This window comes from Phytophthora sojae (genome assembly GCF_000149755.1).
Source record: "Phytophthora sojae unplaced genomic scaffold PHYSOscaffold_11, whole genome shotgun sequence".
Classification (NCBI taxonomy): Eukaryota; Oomycota; class Peronosporomycetes; order Peronosporales; family Peronosporaceae; genus Phytophthora; species Phytophthora sojae.
In genome coordinates, this window is record NW_009258125.1 from 831556 (window position 1) to 854144 (window position 22589).

General features: G+C 52.7%; 4 protein-coding genes across 4 annotated transcripts; 1 reads left to right on the forward strand and 3 right to left on the reverse strand.

Annotated features, from left to right (window-relative positions):
• Window positions 1–3233: 3233 nt before the first annotated feature.
• Window positions 3234–3794, reverse strand: PHYSODRAFT_306159 (hypothetical protein; the record flags this gene model as incomplete). Its single annotated transcript, XM_009537952.1, has 1 exon — window positions 3234–3794. The coding sequence occupies one exon, from the start codon at window positions 3792–3794 to the stop codon at window positions 3234–3236; it is 561 nt and encodes a 186-aa protein (XP_009536247.1).
• A 1187-nt stretch (window positions 3795–4981) lies between these two features.
• PHYSODRAFT_447096 (hypothetical protein) lies at window positions 4982–5221 on the reverse strand (the record flags this gene model as incomplete). Its single annotated transcript, XM_009537953.1, has 1 exon — window positions 4982–5221. A coding segment is annotated over one exon (240 nt), but the record flags the coding sequence as incomplete, so codon positions are not given.
• A 5684-nt stretch (window positions 5222–10905) lies between these two features.
• PHYSODRAFT_526753 (hypothetical protein) lies at window positions 10906–11406 on the reverse strand (the record flags this gene model as incomplete). The annotated part of the gene is made up of 1 exon (XM_009537954.1): window positions 10906–11406. A coding segment is annotated over one exon (501 nt), but the record flags the coding sequence as incomplete, so codon positions are not given.
• A 1628-nt stretch (window positions 11407–13034) lies between these two features.
• PHYSODRAFT_255993 (hypothetical protein) lies at window positions 13035–13984 on the forward strand (the record flags this gene model as incomplete). The annotated part of the gene is made up of 3 exons (XM_009537955.1): window positions 13035–13295; window positions 13346–13494; window positions 13570–13984. The coding sequence occupies 3 exons, from the start codon at window positions 13035–13037 to the stop codon at window positions 13982–13984; spliced, it is 825 nt and encodes a 274-aa protein (XP_009536250.1).
• Window positions 13985–22589: the final 8605 nt, after the last annotated feature.

The following is a 22589-nucleotide window of genomic DNA, read 5'->3' on the forward strand; positions in this document are numbered from 1 at the left end:
GAGTAGGAACTCGCCTATTGTTGGCAGTCAGTAGTATCTGATCGATCTCATGGAAGTCGTGGTCTGCACTGTTGAGATGGATCACTTTCACTTTCCAGCTTCACTTGTTAGTTGTTATGGATACGCATTACCGTTATCCTATCCAAGATCGAATCTTCTCAACCGGTCATCACTTTTTGCGAATGCTTCACGGTAGATTTTTAAATGGGTCTTATTGACAGGCTCCGATGCGGTGGGGCCTGCCGTAGCGAGAGTGCGTGTAGTTGTTGTGGTTGCTTGCTTGCTTTTGGGTAAAATGCAAAGTGAGATTGATGCCTTTAAGTCTTCGGGCTAGCTACGGGCTCTAGGTCTTCCTCTTGCTTTCTCCTTAGTGTCGTTCTAGAAGCTGAGCTAACCTATACTAAATGCAAGTGTTTTTCTGTTTTCGTAATCCTATATATGCATGTTTGTATACTTGTGCAGGTAGAGTTCTGGATTCCGGGCGCCAGGCAGTCTTGCGCAAGCCTGGCGCTAGCCTTCAAGCGACACTGCGCGCAAGCTACTTGTGGCGGAGGAGGAGGCGGCGGCGCTGCGACGCCTGACTCCCTAGCCACCAGGTACGTATTCCTTGAGCATGTCTGTTGCTGGCGTACCCGCTTGCGTGGGTGCCAGCAGCAGACATGCTGCATCATGACATCCCCCCGGACTTTTAACCGCGTTGGCGCTGTTGACGGAACTTGTGAAGAAGTTCACGCCAGTGCGATACACGATTGAGCTTGACCTCGTACTGTTTTCCAAATCGGGAAGTCCGTGCCACTTGACCAGCCAAAGCCGTTTGTTGTTGCGCTGTTTCTGCTGGAGCAGAGCCTCTGGGCAATGTAGTTCTTCGTCGGTTTCATCGTCGAGGAGTACTGGTGCAGACTTGGGCAAAGGTCGCGACGCGAAGCGTTGAGGGTTCGGAACGTCATGCTTGAGGAACTCAACATTGATACTCGGGTGAAGGCGACTCATGTGGCGTGGTAGCTTGAGCCGTGCTACGTTGGAGTTGATCATCTTCTCGATTTCGAACGGGCCGATGTACCTCATCGTTAACTTCTCACGGTTGAGCTCCGTGTTAGCCGTGACGCGCTTGAGTGGCAAGTTACGCGTGTCCAGCAGGACAAGGTCGCCTTCCTTGAACTCCACGTCTCGGCGCTTCCTGTCATAGTACTTATTTTGACGTTCTTGAGCTGCCAGGAGATTCTTGCGCGCCAATTCAATGATCTTCTTGCGTTCTTCAGCAAACTTCTGCTCAAAATCAACTAGCGGGACATCTTCATCACGAACTTCACCAGGTGTGCTCTGGGATACCAAGTTCCTGACCTTGCGTCCTGTGTCCACTTCGAACGGTGTAAGCGTTGTCGAGGAGCTCTCCAGCGTCGCATATGCGTACTCGATTGTTCCCAAATGCGTAGCCCAGTCTCGACCCCATGCACCGTAATGCATTTTCCAAGACCAGGTTCTGACGCTCAGTCTGTCCATCCGCTTGGGCTCAATATGCCGTGGTGAACGACAACTTGACCCCCATGATATCCATGATCGACTTCCAAAACTTCGATGTGAACTTGGGGTCTCGATCGCTGATGATCACCTTCGGCAGACCGTGATGACGAACGACTCCTTCAAAGAAGATTCGTGCTACCTCTGGGGCATCTGCCGTCGTATGTGTCGGAATATACTTGAGTCGCTTGGACAGTTGTCCACCACTGTCATGATTGCATCGAAGCCATTGGAAACAGGTAGCCCTGTCACGAAGTCCATAGTCACTACTTCACAACACTCACTCGGAACTGGAATTGGCATCATAGTGTCTTTCTTGCGTGCGGTACTTACTTTCTATCTAGCACACGTCCCACAGCTTGCCACGTATTCCTTCGTGTCCTTCTCCAACGTGGGCCAGAAGTACCACTGAGCAACCCTCAACTGCGTTCGACGGATTCCAGGATGAGCTGCCGTATGTGCATCATGGAATTCTTGCAAGATGTTCGTGATCAGCCGAGCGTTATTGGGGACACACAGCCTCATGACTAAATGATCCGAACACTTGTACAGAAGACCATTCGATTTAACGAAGTCTGCAGATTTGTTCGGTCGGTTCCATGATTCTTTGAACGCGGGGTCTCGCTTGTATCCAGCTTGGAACTTCTTCTTCTGATCTTTGCTTAACAGTACCTCCAAATAACAACTTTACAGTAATGGTCGCATGGGGTGGAACGTGCTTGGTCGATAACATCGGAATCGGCTCCGAATTTTTTTTTTAACGGTACCGTGATGAAGACCAACTTTAATTGATACTAACAACTGGAATTCGTCCCCCAAGAGTGGACAATGCGTTCACAATGCGTGCACTCCGAGTGCACCTTGACGCCTATAGTAATTGACATGTTTAACGTTTGGCTGAAGAGTCACGGTGAAAAGTCGCAGTATTTATACGGGAATGAGCACAATTTCTTGTTGCACTCCTGAACGAAGGTGACCGCGCGCAATGCAGCTAGCCGGCCCCCGATTTCCACACTCTACCATATTACACGAGCACTTCTACCGCATCGCCTCCATGCAGCCATCTACCACTTTGTATTAGTTATTCAACTGTCAGCAGTCTATCACTTGGACCCCCTGTCTATCCCACTTCAACTGTATTGCCAACGCTTGCTGATAACTACGAGGGTCTAGCCCAAATAGCGTTACGATGATGCGAGCCAGTAGCTCCAACAATGCCCATGGTAGAAAATGATGCAAAACTGAGGTCTCAAGGCTCAGCATATCGGTATACACAGTTACCGTAGATTTCTGCATTGCAGAGTTTGTGTGAGATGTGGCTACGGACCTAAGCAGCAATGAGCACGACCACAACGCCAAGCAGCAGGCGCAGCGCGAGGAGGCCACGCTGCCACCCGACTTCGCTGTGGACGCGGAGGTCGAGGACGGAGACTCCGAAAGGTGCGCCAACTTGCTCGAGCGCAGTGGATACATCACGAACTAATCGGAGTTGGTGTCTTTGTATGTGGGCTGTGGGCTATGGTTGCGGGAACTAAGCAGCAATGAGCACAATTTTGACACTGAAGAGTGTGTACCTCTCGTTGCGTTTGTTACATGAGGGGCTATTTGATATTTTTGTGGTGGTAGAATAGTTACCATGGTGATGTATTCAGTTAGCTGAGTTGTAGATAATATTCAAATGGTAACGTTGAACAAAATACTGGAAACTAGAAAATTCATCCAGTTTTCTGGCGCTTGATGCGGTTGACTCGGTTTCTAATGGTTGCATCTTCGACTGATTGGGCTTGAGGGAACGCAGTACGAAAGTGTTGTATTGCTTGAGCGGCAAGAAGATCTGGATAGGAGTCCATAAGCCGGTTGATGAATGTTACGTAGGTACTATCCATGATTTTACGCTTTGAGCTCCGCTTCCCAGGCGGATTCCCCTCAGCGGACGATCCTGATGCATTTCGAACGGGATTTTGCGAGTCCTCCTGGTGCACGGTTTCTTTTTGGGCTTTCATCAATTTGGAAATTTCGGCTCGAATTTGACTGCTGCTGGGAAAATCGAACCGCCAGGGATACTTCTCCTGTATAGACTCGAGCATCCTTCTAGGACCGAGTTTGTCAGACTTATTCGCCACACCTTGTTGAAAGAGACGCGCGATATCGGCTTTATAGAAGGCAACGTAATTGGCTCCGTACATGCATCCTTTGGCGGGTCGCCTTGCCCAACCTTGCTCCAGAATAACCAGCACATCCTCACTTCCAGTGTATTCACGCACCAATTGTATCATTTTAGACGCTAGTTCTGATGACTCAATCACTGTGAGATCTCCGGCGTGCTTCATCACCAACAAACTGCTTCGCGTACACTAAAATATCCTTTTCACTGAATTCAAGTTTTTCCCCGTTCCATGTGGGCGAGATATTAGAGTGGCCGTGGCTGACACTGGGTGGCGTTCGCCTTCTCATTTTTGACGAGGTGATTAGCTCGACCCCAGTAACGAAACCTGTCACTGTTATAGGAGTGATATAGAAACCGACCTCGACTCCACAACACGATCATCGATCTCTAAATCCGACACAAAATCTTCGTCCGCGATCGTATTTTAATCTCGACCATCTAAGCCACGCAACTCATTATCGTCATTACCATCGGCTTCATCTGAGCGCTGATTAACGATTTCTGCGTTCGTCCAGTCATCGCTTTGGCCACTAGCATCTTGGCGATAACACCTCATCGTTTTAGAATCCACTGCGATATGGGTCCCCTCACCAGCTCCAGAATATGCAAAAGCTCGCACGCTAAAATTCAGCGAATCTTCCAAACAGAAGGAGCCAGCAGTCCTCGAAGTATCGTCGGTATCACTTGGAGCTGGGTACTCGTAAAATAGATCATTCACCCGTCCTGTCAACTTACCAAACGATTTTTCCAATGGAGCCAACTCTTCGCGCAATTTTGCTGTAGCGTCCGCTGGTACTCGACTAATTCTGCTATCGCGTTAAATAAACCTTGATCAGCAGATAAGGCATCTACCAGCTGCCTCGGTGTGTAGCAGTCGTTGCCCTGCTGGACCCATGATTATATTTTTATCATTCCTTGAGCAAAGTGGGCGTCGAGCATTGATTTCCCGTCCTGGGTCTCGGTGTGTATGAAGCGGCAAATATTTATGCGGTGCGCTCTCGCAAGTACAGGAAGCATTAGGGCGACCATTGTATTCTGGTAACTAGGAGCGTTATCACTTTGCACCGTGATTCTTGTAACTTTGGGCAGATCGCGCTTGATAGATAGTATGACGGCCTCCAAAAACTCTACAACAGCTTCCCGGTCTTGCTTGTTGTCACCGGCCGAAATGTGATCGAAGTATACTTTGTTCTCGACTGGTACACGCGCATCGTCCTCTCCATTAGATTCCAGAGTCCAGAAGCGAGCCATGGCACCGTGCCACGTCATTCCTCGCTTTCCATAGTGGTCAGTGGTTTTTTCACGAAAGTACATGGGCTCGACTTTCATTTTGAAATCTATCACCAAAAGGATCTCATCGGAGCCGAGACCATCGATACTACGTTGCCGCATATTTTGCAGGATGTCATGAAGTGCCCGCTGTTGGTTCACAACTCGGAGACGATGCCCCATGAACAAATCAAACTTGTGGTAGCAATCCGCTACGACTGCCAACGCTTCCTCGGATGCGTTTCCACATTTTAGATGCTCCAATATCGCGTCAGTTACTTTTTTCAAACCCGTGCAAGCACTACAGCAGGCATTTTGCGTAGGGATGTCTTCAGGTGCGGGGGCTAACAATCCAAAGTGTATCTGGTGACGAGAGCAGGTTTTAGTCGGCACGTACGACTTATCGCGGAACGATTTGTCGACATCGCTAAAACTACCGTATTTCAGCCATGTCTTCACCAGTTGTAGATGCCGGGCGAGGATATCCACCTGATCGGGAAGAAATGTGGTAATGACGCGATTCATTATCTCCATAGTGTCGTTCAATAGTTCCCCGGTCACATAGTCCACCGCTCTACGCGACTGAACTGTGCCATGGGTCAGTACCGAGCATAGCTTGTAGAACGTCGTCCGCTCTAATGTCGTCAAACCTTGCTGGCTAGATTTGTACTGACTAAACATGAGCGATATGCTCTTTTTTCTTGCAATTGATGGGACTTCATACGTAACTCCATCCCGCTGAATGCGCTTGGACCCCCACGACAAAAAAGCAACGTTGTCAGCAGCAAGAATAAATTTGATCGCAGCGTCAGCACATTCATTTTTCACTCTTGCTCTTGACCACGGTTCCTTCCGCAAATTGCCCTTGATGACTAGGTGTTCATATTCATCGATAGCGCGCGAGTATGCTGGACGGCTAATCGAGAAGCGAGGCATGGTTCTAGAAAGAAGCGTAAGACGATGGTATGGTACGGAGGCACACATTACCGCTCGAAGCGTACGTCGCTCAATCGAGTTCTTCTTCGTTGACAATATAGCACGCGCTGAAGAAATCAAAATCATTTCATCACTATCAGCAACCTTAGCTTCTGTTGGAGCTAACCATTTTGCAAACGTGTGAATCGACGCTCCCGCAGCTTCAGACCCACACAATGTCGCCGCGATATAGGTAAGAAGACGTAAATACAATTTCATTATCACTTTTCGCCGTTTCAATTGGTCTGACGTCAACCTGACCTCCGAAGACCACAGAGGCATTGTTGTTCTCACAGATAATCCGGGGAGTTTCTTGGCGATGTATACGACATCATCTTCGCTTTCCCCAAAAAACTTCATCGCAGCTTGCCATGAAGGTAAGCTTCGCTTCGTAGGTGTAGGAGTTAGCGGTGGCGGGCTCAACAAACTTGCGAAATAGCTAGGTGCGGTAGTTTTACGAGTTCTACGGACCGGCGTACATGTATCGGCACACTCAGGGGCAAGATTCGTTCTCCATTTTCATCATCCGAACTTCCACAAACACTTACACTATACAAGCCACTGCTATTGCTGCGACCAGAGATTGACGCCACAAGCGGCGGCGATTCTGGATATCCATCATTCAAATGGGCATTGCCGCCGCAATCACCGTAGCTACCACCCGCATGTGTTTCAACATCATCAGAGCAACCGTATGCAGGAACAACTTCGCTAGAATCGCTGAGATGACGGAAATTCAATTTCTTGCGGACAGGCCGTCCAACTCGGCCGCTCATTTTTGTCGAAATAGATCGTCCGTCGTGCTCACAGTCGCATTTGCTACACTTCAAGCAGTCTTCTCTTCGACAACGAGCGGCATCGCAGCCGCAAGTAATTTTTGGTAGGCGTGCCTGTGTGGAAATATTGGCACAGCCATTGTCAAATCTGGCATGCATGATGCAAAAGCACAAGTTGATGAATTAGTGAACGCTAAGGTCCAACAGGTTTGGTTTGGACAAAACGTACCCTCCATTTGTGCTATCGTCCATGCTGAAACTCGAATCCAGAAGAGTGCCGCAGCTGCCAAAAACCCAGACCAATACGGCGCAACCCACCGCTTCATTACCGAACGCCTGGAGGTTTTGTCTTCTTTTCCGAAACCCAATCCCTCTTTCGGTCTTCTTGACGATGTATTTCAACAAAACAGCGATCGCAACATTCAATACAAGTAACCCAACCGAAAACCAGAACAACCATGAACATATTTGCTCTTCGGCGTGGTGATCGTGCTCATTGCTGCTTAGTTCCCGCAACCACAGCCCACAGCCCACATACAAAGACACCAACTCCGATTAGCTCGTGATGTATCCACTGCGCTCGAGCAAGTTGGCGCACCTTTCGGAGTCTCCGTCCTCGACCTCCGCGTCCACAGCGAAGTCGGGTGGCAGCGTGGCCTCCTCGCGCTGCGCCTGCTGCTTGGCGTTGTGGTCGTGCCCGTGCTGTTCGCTGTATTCGTAAGGGACAAGCACAATTATAGCGTCACATTAGTTGAATCTTCACAGATATATAAATGAGGTAGCCTGACAATACGATAGACCTGGTAATAGCAGATAACTTGGCATAAGTGATGCATTGGGCGAGTTGCGGGTTGCGATCCATGAATCTTCGTAGCCATTTCTGATTCGGAAACGTTGGGGGGATGTCTCCGTCTTGATGGCTCAAAGCAGTTTGCTGTACCAGGTTTCTCAGTTCGGCAAGTTGTATCGGGTGCTTGGAGTCGTTGGCGAGTAGCTTAGCTTGCAGCACACTATCGTGTTCTTCCTGTCGTGTAAGGTAGCTTGTACGTCCACTTGGCTTTTCCAACCTTGGCGAAGCCTTTTACCCGGCGACGCAGTGATGTCGTTGGTACGTTGTGAAAGGCGGCTGCACCCCGCAGGCTTCGTGTCCTTAGCTTAACATCGTGGACAGCAGCGATCCATGTTGGTCTTCCATGCCGTCTCGGGATCTTTGGAAGCCGCTGATATGCGATGTGTACCTGGTGTGGCACAGTGGACCGCAATAATGTCCGCTAGGTACACTTGGTGTGGCACATATCCGCTAATCAGACAGCGGAACACAGGAATAACTGGACGTTTGTATTGCAGCTTTGTCGCCGTCCAGCGGATGAAGAACAAACGCCTGGACCTTGCCACTCTACAATTTCTGTTTTAATGCCGCTATGAGTACGTGGGAGAAATTTGGTATCGGTTTGCGCTTTCGTTGGCGTCGCCGTGTCCAGCCTTCCACCCCTCAGTGTAAAGTTATTATTAGGAGGCACTGTTAAATGTACGCTGGATGTCGAGTACTCGACGTTCTGGACTTGTTCCACGTGAACACTGACTTCTTGCTGAGCCCCAATAGGGCGACTCTCCCCCCGCAAGTCCAGATCGTCGAGAAGAAGACAGCGGTCGTCGGACGGAAGCAAGCGAAGCATTGCTGTGTGGACACTGTGACGTCGAAGCCTCGAAGCCTGATGCGTACAGGATGACGAACAATCATGAACTGCTGGTAACTTCCAAGGCTCGGGCTCGTCTGTAACTTCGTCGTCGGAATCAGTCGCCGGGAGCTGACGTGGACGGGATAGGGCGTCGGCCACGACATTGAGATGACCTTTCACATGATGCATCGTGAAGTCAAATTGCGAGAAGAATGTAAGCATGCGTCCCATTTTAGGCGATACCTGAGGGTGATGCAACATCCAACTGCAAGCTGCATTGTCGGTAAAGACATCGAAGTGCCGGCCGTGAAGGTAGTGGCGCCATTTCTCGAGAGCGGTTTTGATGGTCAAAAGTTCCTGCTCATGTGGAGGCCAGCCAACTTCATGGACATTGAGCTTCTTTGAGTAGAAGGCAATCGGGTGGCTGCTGCCGTCGAAGTCTTGCGAGAGCACACCGCCCATGCATTTACCCGATGCGTCGGTTGTGACCGTGAAAGGTTTCGAGAAGTCAGGCACACGAAGAACAGGAGATTGCTGCAAGGCGAGCTTCAGCGATCGAAAAGTGTCTGCCTGCGCCGGACTCCATTCCCAAGTAGCTTGCTGCTTAGTCAGCTTACTCAAAGGAAGGGCGTGTCGCGCAAAGTCACAGATAAAGCGATGATAGTAGCCAGCAAGACCGAGAAAACTCTGCAGCTCCTTCTTCCTCGTTGGTTCCGGATATTGCTCGAGAGCCCTGGTCTTCTTCGCATCTACGGATAACCCTTCTGCTAACACGGTGTGGCCGAGAAAGCTAACACTCGCTTGACCAAACGAACACTTCGATCGGTGCGCATAAAACTTCTCATGGCAGAGCACTTCAAAGACCGCTTCCAGATGCTAGAGATGCTCTTCTTTGGTCTTGGAAAAGATGCAGATATCGTACAAATAGACCACGACGAAGTCGAACTTGTCAAACAGGACGCGCACCAGTCGTGACCAAACCCCAGGCATACCCGAAAGACCCATCGGAGCGACACACCACTGGTAAGTCTCCTTGTGAATACGAAAAGCGGTGTACTGACGACTACGCGGCTTGACCCGCATCTGGTGGTAACCTTGGGCCAGGTCCAGAACCGTAAACACTGTGCAGCCGACCATCTTGTCAAAGATTGCCTCGATTAGCGGTAATGGAATCTTCGGGATCTTCGTCTGACTGTTGACATAGCGGAAGTCGATGACCCAACGAATCGGAATGGAACTATTCCCGGATCGCAGCCATTCTGCCCGCTTCGGGATTTGACCAGTCGCAGGATCTTTCTTAGGAACACCGAAGATATTGGAGACCCAGGGTGAATTGGAGGCTTCTATCCACCCTTTCTTCGTGTTTTCCGCGACGAACTTTTCCAATGCTTCTTGCTCCGTTTTAGACAGTCGAAACGGTGCTCGGGTGCTAGAAGCGGCGTTTGGCTTCATCTCCATGTCGAACTCGACGATGCGCTCGGGAGGTAGGCCATCTGGCAACGTGTCTGGGAAGACATCACCAAACTTGTCCAGCAAATGTTCAATGTAGTCTGGTACATTGTCTGATTCCACTGCTACACAGACCTTGACGAAGAACAGCTCCGCAAACTTCCTGTCCTGCATACGACGACGAAACTTCTTCGTGGACCCAAAGACACCATTACGCCATGCCTCAGCCAAGGCGAGGTGTGACCGATGACGTGCGCGAACTGCTTCCTTTTCCGCTTTCTTTCGTTACTCTTCTGCCGACTCCGACTCTTCAATTTCGCTCGGGTCCATTGTGACGGCGCCTTTCTCACATTCTTTCTGATCTTCCATCTTGTTTGCGTTCTTGTCCGTCTTGGGCCGTGGTCTCTTTTCCATGCTCGGAAATGCTACTTCATGCGTTCGCCAGTTGATGTTGGCTGATATTTGGCAAACCACGGCTTACCCAAGATAACGGCATGTTCAATCGCCAGTGGACTCTCTGTTAGACGCATCCTCTCGAACGTATTGTCTTCCATGCTGATGTCCGCTTCCACTACCTTCACATCGCGATACTCCTTGATCTCACCTTTGAAGCCCTTCACCTGTACATCCTTAGTTCCTGTCACCTTCGACACCATTCCTGGCCGTACCAGATTTGCCGTAGCACCACAGTCAAGCAGTTTCGTTACTGGGCGCCCTTCGATTCTCCCGGGTTTGCGAATGAGCTCATTATCCGGTCTAGCAACCATGTCATGCATGCTGACTTCCTCAAACGCATCCACAGTGTACCGATCGTACACGATTCTTTCTTCACCCTCGCTGACGTGTTGCCCACAGCATTGACGTGCTGCGAGTCTCGTTGACGCTGATTCGGACCTCTGTAGGGGCGCTGGTTCCGACGAGGAGCCTTGCAGTGGGCTGCAATGTGACCACCACGGAAGCAGTTGTAACATTTCCTCTGCCGACGGCACTCTTCTGGACTGAGCTCTTGCGCACCGTCGATCTCCATTGGCTCAGGACCATTTGATCTTGAAGTCGACTCGTTTCTGCGGAATCATGGGTGATCACGATCGCGACGTCCCGTGCGCGCCGGAGCACCGAAGTGCGAGCGCTCATAGTCCATCGCTACCGTAATGGCATCCGTAAGGGTTTCACAACGCTTGTACAGTACTTCTTGACGTGTATTTGGCATCAACCCTTGCGAGAAGTACACCACTTTGTCGATCTCCGTCATGTCTTCCACTTGTAGTACAATGTTGCGAAACGGTGAAACGTAATCACCCAACGACTTGCAAGATTTCTGGCTCAGGTGTCGCAACTGGTCAAGCAGCCGCAACTGAAGATCCGCCGGAACAAACGCGCGTGCCAACTCTCGGAGTAACCGCTCCGCAGAGTAGATCTCATGCTTCCGCGCCAGATACCACTGACCAGCCTGCCCCTTCAACGTGCTCCTGATAATGGCCAGTACCCTCGTCGCCCAACGCTCGTTCTTCCAGTCAATGTTGCGGGCCTCAAAGTACTGCGACAACTCTACTTGATACAGGCAGAAAGACTCAGACTAATGCCCCGTGTACTTGGGTAGTCTAATCCCATTCAACTTGAAGTCATTCGTTTCTCGTTGCTCGTTCATTACTCTCATCATCTCTTATTGCTGCTGCATCAGCTGCAGCACTCCTTGCATGAGCTCCGAGACGTCCGCCATCTTGTTCGCCCTCCTTTCGCACGCGGAAGTCTTAACCCAAAGGTCTAACTAGTAACAAAGCTGATTCCCTCTAAAACGTTATACCCGCGAAGGTATTCGTTTTTACACACTACGATAAATTGCCGTAAAAAAGCGACTAAAACGTGTTTACTGCTCGCTAGACGAGTTAATCAGCTCCCTTACAGTAGCTAGGTTACGCTGGCGGCGGGCTTCTTCGCGATCACGGAGACGGTTGTCGTGCTCGAGTTGCTGACGGGTGGTACGAGGGTCCAAAATCCTGGCTACACCGAGGTTGATGAGGCCGGTCGCCTTGCCGAGTTTACGCTGGACGCGACAGAGCTCCAGCCATCCAATCAAAGAAGCGGCCCGGGCAACTCAGAGTGGACTGCACTACTCCTAACCGCCGAACTCGAAAGCCGGACTGGATCGGGTGCGCCGCTACAACTGGTGCCTCGTACTTATGCCGACGTTCCCTTGACAGATGTCAGGTGGGTCCGAATTACAGCCAATCACCGGTGCCCGTAGACCTCTCCGAGGTTGAGCGAAGCGCGGTCAAAAGCGAATCCCTAGCCGGTGCCCGAAGACCTCCCTGAGATTGAGCGAAGCGCGGTTGCGAGGGGACCAACAAGTGCTACCAAATGACAGGCTCTGATGCGGTGGGGCCTGCCGTAGCGAGAGTGCGTGGAGTTGTTGTGGTTACTTGCTTGCTTTTGGGTAAAATGCAAAGTGAGATTGATTCCTTTAAGTCTTCGGGCTAGCTACGGGCTCTAGGTCTTCCTCTTGCTTTCTCCTTAGTGTCGTACTAGAAGCTGAGCTAACCTATACTAAGTGCAAGTGTTTTTTCCGTTTTCGTAATCCTATATATGCATGTTTGTATACTTGTGCAGGTAGAGTTCTGGATTCCGGGCGCCAGGCAGTCTTGCGCAAGCCTGGCGCCAGCCTTCAAGCGACACTGCGCGCAAGCTACTTGTGGCGGAGGAGGAGGCGGCGGCGCTGCGACGCCTGACTCCCTAGCCACCAGGTACGTATTCCTTGAGCATGTCTGTTGCTGGCGTACCCGCTTGCGTGGGTGCCAGCAGCAGACATGCTGCATCATGACACTTATGCAGAACAGGTCTTGGATTTGGTCAGATAGTACGTTTTCTATGATCTCGTGATTGGATCACATTCGCCATCGGAAGACGCAAAATACTACATTACGAAAGTTGTCGAGCCTCAGCGCAGTGGCTGCCATGGCGCTGGCAAGCATCCCCGAGATTGTTGCGGATTATACTGATCCCCACTATACTACTTGCAGTTGGAGTAAGACAAAAGGTGAAAGAGAAGAATCTAGGCCTCAGGTGAGAATATACACACGGCTTTTACCGCCCAGCTGAGTGTTGTCGTTGCTTCCATCTCTGCGTGAGCAGCACCAAGAGGACACTCCACTTCAGGTTATGAGCCCAAGGCTCACGCGAGGGGAGCACAGCAACTAGGACGTCATGGCGGAGCAGAAGAAGACGCCCAAGGAGTCACACGAGGAGAAGAGGACGATCCCGCCGTTTGACGGCAAGGACTACGAGGTCTGGCACGAGCGAGTCAAGCTCAAGCTGGAGAGGAAGAAGCTGTGGAAGTACTGCATGGAGGACTGGCTCGAGCCGGACGAGAGCAAGGAGGCAGAGGCGCACGCGACGTGGACGAGCGAGATGGTCCACGCCAAGGAGATCATCTACGACGCAATGACGAATCACATAATGAAGACTGTGAAGTATGAACCCACCCCGTTTCGTGTCATGGAGCGCCTAAAAAAGAGATTATGGGCAAGACGTACCTGAAGTGCGCTGAGGAGGGGGCCAAGCTCAGCCGGTTACGGCTCGCTCCCAACGGCAATGTACCAGATCACCTGAGCGAGATGCGTCGGCTGATGGAGACCATTGCTGGAGTCGGGCGTCCTGTGGACGAGTATGTAAAGCCAGCACTATTGATTGGATCTCTGCCGCGCGAATATGATCATGTTGTACAGACGTTTCTCGCCAGTCACAAGCCCCAAAATGCTGATGATCCTCCTAATTGTGAACAACTTGAACTCGCATTGGAGATGGCTTACGACCATCGCCAAGGTCGGAAAGCAGAGGGCGCCAAGGACAATCATGATGAAAAAAGGCGTTCTTTGCTGGTGGAGGAAGAGGTCGAGGACGAGGTCGCGGCCGTGGACGTGGTGGTCGATCTGGAGGACACGGGCGCGGTTCCGGTGGTGGACGTGGTTCTGGCGGTCGCGGGAGCCAAGGTGGCGGACATGGAGCTGGACGTGGCCAAGCCGGCAGTGGACAAAAATCAGGTGGTGCTTGTTATCACTGCCATGAAGCAGGGCATCATGTGTTTGATTGCCCGTTTCTTGGCAAGCGACCTCCAGCCGAGGATCGCAGCAGCACCCAAGCTCAGAAGCGCGTGAAGATGAGTGGACGAAAGAGTGCTAAGGCTGCTGAAACGAGTAACTACGCTAATGAAAGTGATGACAGCGCGTATGTTATTCTTCAAGTGATGAAAATGAAAAAGCCGGTCGCAGACAAAGCCCATGATAACTGGTACCTGGACTCTGGTGCATCGAGTCATATTTCGAACCAGCTCACTGACTTGATGGAGTTCACGCCTCTTAGCGCCCGGATTCGAGTCGGAGGAAAGAACTCGCTGGGTGTTGAGGGTATTGGTACTGTGGTTAAGAAACTCGAGACTACTGGTGGGAGGTGCTCACTGACGCTGCGAGGAGTTCGTTATGCTCCAGAGCTGCAGTGCAGTCTCTACTCTGTGCGACGGCAACTGAACCAATATCTGCCTGAACGTGATCGTGTGAGGGTGTACTTTGATGAGGCAGATCGCGCAGTTGTAATCTTACGGGCTAGTGTGACTACCGCTCAAGTTGATGATACCAATCTCTATCGCTTGAAGTTGGAGAGACCCCGAGAGGTAGCCATGGTGGCGCTACCAGTTCGAGTGAGTAGTTTGGAGCTGTGGCAGTCGAAATTGGGGCACACTGGCAGGAACTCGTTTAATGCGCTGTTCAGCCATGATCAGTGGCCGTTGCCACATGTGAACTTGCGCATCCCGGTGGGTTTCAATTGCGAGGCCTGTGTGAAGGGGAAACTTACGAGGAAGAGCATGAAGAAGTCTCGGACACAGACCCGCGAGTGGTTAGTTGGCGAAAAGGTCCATGTGGACGCTTGGGGTCCGTATGCAGAGTACTCCTACGGTGGTAAACGGTACTTTGCCGTGTCCGTTGATGATGCGAGTCGGTTTGTCACCGTGAATCTTCTGGAGCATCGTTCGGAAGTGTATCAGAAGTTTGAGGAGTACTATCAACGCGTCAAGACGCGGCAGCATGTCAGAATGAAAGCGCTAAGGTCAGGCAATGCAAAGGAGTTCAAGAAGCTGCAAAGTACGTGTGAGACGTAGTATGGTATGGAGTTTGACAGCAGCGTCAAGCATACTCCGGAGCAAAATGGTGTCGCGGAGAGAATGGTCCGCATCATTACGGAGAGAATGCGATGCATGCTCGTGCACTTCGACCTGCCTGATACGATGTGGGGTGAGGCAGCGATGACAGCTGTATACTCCGTGAACATTATGCCAAGCTCGGTTCGAGGCATGGAGGTACCGTATGCAGTATGGCACCGTCAGACTCCTGCTTATGAGAAGTTGCGGACATTCGGCTGCGCCGTCCTGTCGTACATCGACAAGGTGGAGAGACGGAAGATGCAGGCGAAAGCACGGGAGGCGGTCTTCGTTGGATATTCGCGAGAGAAGCGAGGCTATCGCTTGCTCGATAGCAAGACCAACAAGGCCTTCTACAGCCATACTGTCGTGTTCTATGAGAATAAAGCTGGTCGAATTGCTCATGGACTCGGCATCAACGCCAAGTGCAGCCTCGAGTAAGGAATATTTAGGCGTTGATCGATCAATAGAGGATGACATTGAGCCAATGCTGGATGAAATGCATGATGACTCAAATGATGGAGGTAGTTATCGTGATGATGGAGATTGCTGGACTGGTGGGGCCAGCGACTCATGAGACGGAGGTGATTATCGGACTGGTGGGGCTGATGGCACCCGATGTGATGACCGACCAGGTGGGGCAGTTGAGCAAGATGCCCGGTCAGGTGGGGCACGTGGGTCCAAGAAGAGAGGCCCCGGTGGTGATGCCGCAGCGCCTCGACCAAAGAGAGTGCGGTTTGCGGTGTCTGAAAGTGGACGTTCTAGCAAGGTGGCAGAACGAGATGAAGGACGTGGAGTGAGCTCTACCGCATCTGGATGTGATCGTTCTAGCAAGGCGGCAGAACGTGATGAGGAACGTGTCAATGGACATGAGGCAGACCACCTGCGAGGTTAGTGCGTGCCAGGCAATTCCAAAAGAAGGAGAAAGAGGAAACGCAGCAGTGGGCGGCACAAGGGACCGGCTGCTGACGAGACGAGGGCTCTGCCAGGGAGTCAAGAGGTGGAAGAGGTGGACAGCAGGTCATCGGCTGCTGAGCGGGCCGACTCGGACAGCCAAGTGTCGAGTGATGCTGCGAGTGTGGGCGTCTATCAACGCCCCCTTGCACAGCACTTCGTGAGTACACAGGCCCGAGAGGCACTCGCCCTAAAGACCCTCCAGTGACACGGAGCGGTCGGGTAAGTAAACCGCCCACGTGGTTCGGGGACTACGTCTACATTGCCTACGAAAATACAAATCCAGATGATGATGTGAACTCGTTGCCTGCTGGATGGAGGAAAGCACGAGCTGAGCTGCAACGTGCTATGGCGAACGAGTTGAACCTTGCATGGTGGGAGGACTATTGCTGCATGAGTACTGGCGAGTTTGAAGAGCCAGATACTTTCGGTGACGCTATGGAGAGTGAGCACTCATTGCAATGGAAAAATGCAGCTGATGATGAGTTTGATTCGTTGATGAAGAACGATACCTGGGAGTTGGTGCCGCGTGAGAAGCACACGAAAGTGCTGCAGAATCGCTGGATCTTTCGCGTCGAGTATCTAGCGAACGGAGAAATCGAGAGATTCAAAGCGAGGCTCGTGATCAACGGCTTCATGCAGATTTGTGGTATCGACTACCTAGAGGTGTACTCGCCTGTTGTGAGGCTGGAGACACTGCGTGTTCTCTTGACACTGGCGGCTGTCTGGGATTATGAAGTGCATCAGATGGATGTCACTACTGCTTTCTTGAATGGGGCGATTGACGTGGAGGTCTATATGGAGCAGCCTGAAGGCTTCAAAGTGAAAGGCAAAGAGGACTGGGTGTGCAGATTGAAGAAGAGCCTGTCCGGCTTGAAGCAGGCGCCCAGGGTGTGGTTTCAGCTGCTCAAGTCGTTCTTGGAGGAGCAGGGCTTCACGATGCTGCAGTCGGAGGCCTGCGTGGCTGTTAAAGTAATTGATGGGCAGTTGGTCTTCATCCCTCTCTATGTTGATGATCTGATTTTGTTTGCTCCGTCGATGGAGCTCATCAACAAGATGAAGAAGATGTTCGAGGACCGGTTTGCGATGAAGGACCTCGGGGAGTTACACTACATTCTCGGCTGGCAGATCACGCGGAACCGGGCCGAGAGAACGATGTTCATTGGTCAGCAGAAGTATGCCGAGACCGTGCAAGCGGTTCAACATGTAGGACTGCAATGGCTGCAAGACGCCGAGCACGGCGGATCTGAAGCTGAGCAAGGCCATGTGTCCGACCGAAAACGATGAAAGGCAACTGATGAGATCGAAGCCATATCGTGCTGTGGTTGGCAGCCTGATGTACTTGATGCTCGGTACCCGGCCCGATCTGGCCTACCCAGTTAGAGAGTGCAGTCAGTTCTTGGAAAACCCAGGTCTGTTGCATTGGAGAGCTGCAAAACGTGGATTGCGCTACCTGAAAGACACAGTGGACTGGGGGATCCAGCTTGGTGGCCTAGCGTGATAATATCAAAAGCTGGATGATCATCTGAGAGCATACGCAGATGCGGATTTTGCAAATCGAGTTGATGATCGAATGTCTGTTGCAGGCTACGTGACTCAATTTTGTGGGAGCATCATTTCGTGGAGCAGCCAGACGGAGAAGACCGTCGCGCTCCACACGACCGTGGCCGGATATATGGCTCTTAGTCTACTGGTGCAGGAGGTGGTGCACTTGCGCCAGAAGCTGAAGGAGCTGCAGGTGCAGCAAATTCAGCCATCCCAAGTCTTTGTGGACAATGAAAGTGCGAAGAAGCTTGCCAGCAACCCTGTGTTTCACTCCCGGACCAAGCACATCGATGTGCGCCACCACTTCGTGCGTGAGCGCATGATTTGAAGGAAATTGACGTGCTTCGGGTGCCAGGAGTTAATAACGTGGCCGATGCTTTTACAAAGCCATTGGCACGTCCGGCATTTGAAAAACACAGAGCTGCAATGGGATTATTGCCAACGGCAAGATTTGGAGATGCAAGTTGATGGGAATCCGTAGGTGGGGTTGTTGCGGATTATACTGATCCCCACTATACTACTTGCAGTTGGAGTAAGACAAAAGGTGAAAGAGAAGAATCTAGGCCTCAGGTGAGAATATACACACGGCTTTTACCGCCCAGCTGAGTGTTGTCGTTGCTTCCATCTCTGCGTGAGCAGCACCAAGAGGACACTCCACTTCAGGTCTTGTGCAGAACAGGTCTTGGATTTGGTCAGATAGTACGTTTTCTATGATCTCGTGATTGGATCACATTCGCCATCGGAAGACGCAAAATACTACATTACGAAAGTTGTCGAGCCTCAGCGCAGTGGCTGCCATGGCGCTGGCAAGCATCCCCGAGATGCTAGCTTCTCGGTGATTTCGACCCTTCCAGACCTAACGGTCCAGGACGTCATGGAGTGACCTCCCTCCCCACCTACCGGCAACCCCAGCGAGCTTTGTGAGCTGGGGGATGCAGCAGCAGCAGCCTGCGGTGCGCCTACGGAAAGCTCGCACGACCTCCGCAGACTTGCCATGGGAGAAGTCGCCGTTGGGCACGAGACGGCGGCTACGTTTCAAGGAGAAGGAGGACGCGGGCCCGCCCGCTGTGCATCGCCGCCGACGACGACTGGCCGCGCATCTTGTGATCAAGAGCTCTACGCGCGGCGGAGCGCATCTCGAGGTGCTGATGCCACCCGAGCCTGTGGGCGATGCCAGCGCTGTAATGGGGTACATGCTACGAGACCCTAGGAAAGACAACGACAAGAGCATGCTGCTATCGTGGTATGGCGTACTGCCTGGACACCTCAAGAACACTGAACGTAAGTGTGCTCCGAATTCGCCATCATTCTTGATCAAACGTGTGACTAACTGGGAAAACGTCATGTCTGAATTCCTCTGTCTTGCTTTTAGGCGCTGAGGACACGAAGCACACCGATGGCATCCTTTCACCGCCGCGCGGAATTGATCAGATGAGCACTGGCCCGCTGACTCTCTGACAGAACGTGTACCTGAGGGACTACGTGCTCGACATTGTGCTGACCAAGTCCAAGCACAAGAATCCCAAGCGTACGACGGTCGTGGAGCTGGAGGCACCAGGCTTCCGTCACCGCCGTGGACCTGGGCGGCACAGCAGCCTCACAAAATACGCTGACCAGGGCAAGATCTCGATCCACACTTGCCGCGGGCTCTCGGTCGTGCCGCGCTCGCCACTTTTCCCATGCAAGTTGCCTGATTCCTCGGCTCCGCTGTTCCGCGGTCGGCGGACACCCGCTGAAGCTGGCGGCGGAGTAGACGCCGGACCTGGACGAAGCGTCGGACCTGGACAGTGCGTCGGAGCCCGATGAGTATCCGCGGTTATCGAGGTCTTAGCCTCAGGACCGGAAACGGGGGCGGCAGAACGCACGCTGACACCCGTACTCGACGTAGTGGAGGCGAGACAGGAGCAGAGGGAGCCGCCGCTCGGCTTGACTCCGCGAGCCACAGCGTTTATCTCCACCGCGACGGAAGCGTCACGTCGACGGATCAGGTCGTAGGTGTCAATGTGCCCGCCTACGGACGTGACGACACCGGCAAGACGTTCTGGAAGTCCATCGCGCACGTGCTACGCCATCTACCTACCTCGACGCGCTTCCCGAAGCACCCGTCCTCAAACCGCGTCATGCTCGTCGCGGTCCTGGATGGCCACGTCGTGCTCGTCCTCCAGCTCGATTACGTGAGCGCTGGAACGGTGGACTTGAACGCTCGCGGCATCTCGCTGCTACCCCCACACGTGACGTATTCCCAGCTGCGCGAGACGTGGCCTGAAACTCGCCGATTCCTCCAAGTCGCGGATACGCGTCGCGCCCCGCCGGAGTTCTTTGGCGTGGGTCACAAGGAACGCGTTATTGCGCCGAAGGTCTACTAACAGCGGCTCGTTAAACGCTGCGCCGACTCGGCTTCCGCACGGCTCTGCGTGGGCGCATTACGGATAAGGGTGAGATACCCAACAAGGGTAGTGCGTCGCCGTCCGAGCGCGACGGACCTGGTCTCTCTCGGTGACGGCGGTGTTGCACTCCTTTTTGGAGAGCCGAAGCTTGACGCACTTGGTCCCTCGCGATGCTGGAAGCGTCGTGCGCTTGCTCGACGACCGCCAGGGCTTGATGCGCGCGGTCTCACTCGGCAAAAGCTACGCCGCGTTGCTGCTCTGCAGCTACGAAGGATTGCTGCGCTTGATCGCATTCCGCCACGGTAGCGCCGAGTCGCGATTGGACCGGGGAGAGGCAGCTTGGGCTACAGCGAGCTGATCGGACGGATCAGAGAGGCGAGACCGATGTGCTCTGCTTGCATAGACGACGATGTCAGCGCAGCCTCGAGGTTGCCCGTGTCGGGCCCGCTCTCCTCGACGCAGAAGTCCTCAGCGCGAACCATGATGCTTGAATGGCAACGAAGCGGATGGAGACGACGAAGCATTCGACGAATCGAGATGCGGCCAACACGCGGGGCAGGTTCTGCAACGACACACCCACCTGGGGAGTGCGCGTGCGTGGCAGCGGGACGGATGTGGTGTAGTGCCCAGCGAGGAAGCGGGCACGTCGGCGTCGGTGAAAGAAGGCGCCGAGACGAATGCTGATGGATGCGGATGATGAACTCGACGCAGTTGATGAAACGCGACGCGATTGATGGGGGCGACGCGCGGCAGAGGTCGACGGAAGTCGACCCTAATCCCCGCCGAGCAAAACCCGCCGAGCAAGACGCGCCGAGTAAGACGCGCCGAGCAAAACGCGCCGACCAAAACGCATTGAGGTAAGATCTTGATTACGCCACGCAAATCAGGTTGAAGGACGGCAGTGCAAGCAGGGATAGGCACAGAACGATAGGCTTAGCAAGCAGTAGTACGGAGTAGCCAGTAGCTAGGGCATAGGATAGGGTAAGGACTCAGTCCCGAAATTTCTCTGAACCACAAAGACCTCCCGTCTTCTCCGAGGTTCCAGGGGAACCACCAAGCGCCGGCAAGTAGAGCCGCCTCGATACCGCGGCCCCCCGTCGTTTGCTGGTTCGGGTGCTCACCCCCCACAGACCCGTGCTGGAATAAAGGCACGTTAAACGTATACCGTTTAGGTGGGCGCCCGATAACGCGCTGCCTAGGCGAAGGACCGCACTGGCCTGATAACCGCCGTGCACAAGCCCCCCCCTGTAGGCCCGATAACGCCACACAAGCCCCAGGAAACGCCGGCCCGATAACGCCGCACGCCCGACGGGAACGCCGAGGAAACGCCGGCCCGATAACGCCGCACGGCCAAGGCTCGACGCCCTACGACAAGGAACAAGCGTCAACACAAGAACCCCCAACTCCGAAGCCTGCGAAGACTTGGGCCTGTATTTCGAAGATACGCTACTCCAACAACCGGGAATAATTTGCTCGGCGCGACCGCTATCCAGACGCGCCGAGTTTGTGCGAGATCGCATTCGCGAGATTTCTGCGAGGGCGCTACTCCAATGATGCAGATACCGGTACATGCATGAACTTGCAGTTAGAAATTACTAGCAGTGATAGTGATACATCGGAGAATGCTACTACACAATGTCTGTTCATTCGAGTAACCAGTCATATAGACCACCTTTATCTGCAACATACTTAGTAGGACACATATCTAGGTAGTTGAACGTAGCATGGAGATGGATCGTCGTGCCATTTTCCACTGCTGTGGTTGTTTGGTTCAGGTCTACGGATTCGGTCTCATAATCAGCATGTTCAAATCCTAGACCTGATCTGCATGAGAACCAAAATAAAGGCAACCTGCTTCACATCTCTGTGTGCCGAGGAGCTCGCTGGATCAACTGTGCGTGTGTGGAGCACCTCACTTGGCAAATTCCCCTCAGCCGTTCAAGACCCCCGCAAGAAGAAGAGAAGAAAAAAAAACGTCTGGCCTGCTTCGTGTTCGCTCTTTTGATGGCAAGCGGCAACGGCTTCTCAGTGGCCGTAGACCAGGCCGACGCTGCATTGGCGACTGTCGAGAAGCCCGACGCGGCCACCTCGAGATTTCCGAGGGCTGGCTAGGAAGAAGAGAGGGCGATGAACGTCCCCCCTTCTCTAAGATCGGCGGAGCGGCGAAGTAGGGGTCGGCGGAGGTGGATCTGCTAGTTGAGAGGCTGAAGTTTAAGTTCGGGCGGAGGATCGGAAAGACGGATAACGCGATCTTCCTCAAGTGGGCCAAAAAGGCAAATACCCCGAGGAGATATACAAGATCTGGTTCAACTAGGGGTTCACGCCGGACAGGGTGTACAAGGCGGTGGGGATCCACTGAGCAGACGTCTACATGAGCTCACACAAAAACATTTGGATTGGGTAACGCAACATGTTCAACAATAAGCACGGCAGCTCGAACTGGTAGGAGCTCCGCCCCGAAAGGCTTCTCCTTCTCCACGTCCAGCCTCGTAAATAGTAACTCACGTGCTATTAGGGGCTGTTTTGGCTGACTCACAAATGATTTCCTCGGCTTATCCAGGGACACCAAATCTTTCGTCGAGCGTGAGCATTGTGAAGATTTCGTCTGGCATCTTGTCCACACGTTTGCCTGATTGCGATTGCGGCCACGATACGTTCGTTGTAACCCAGTTCTTGAGTTTT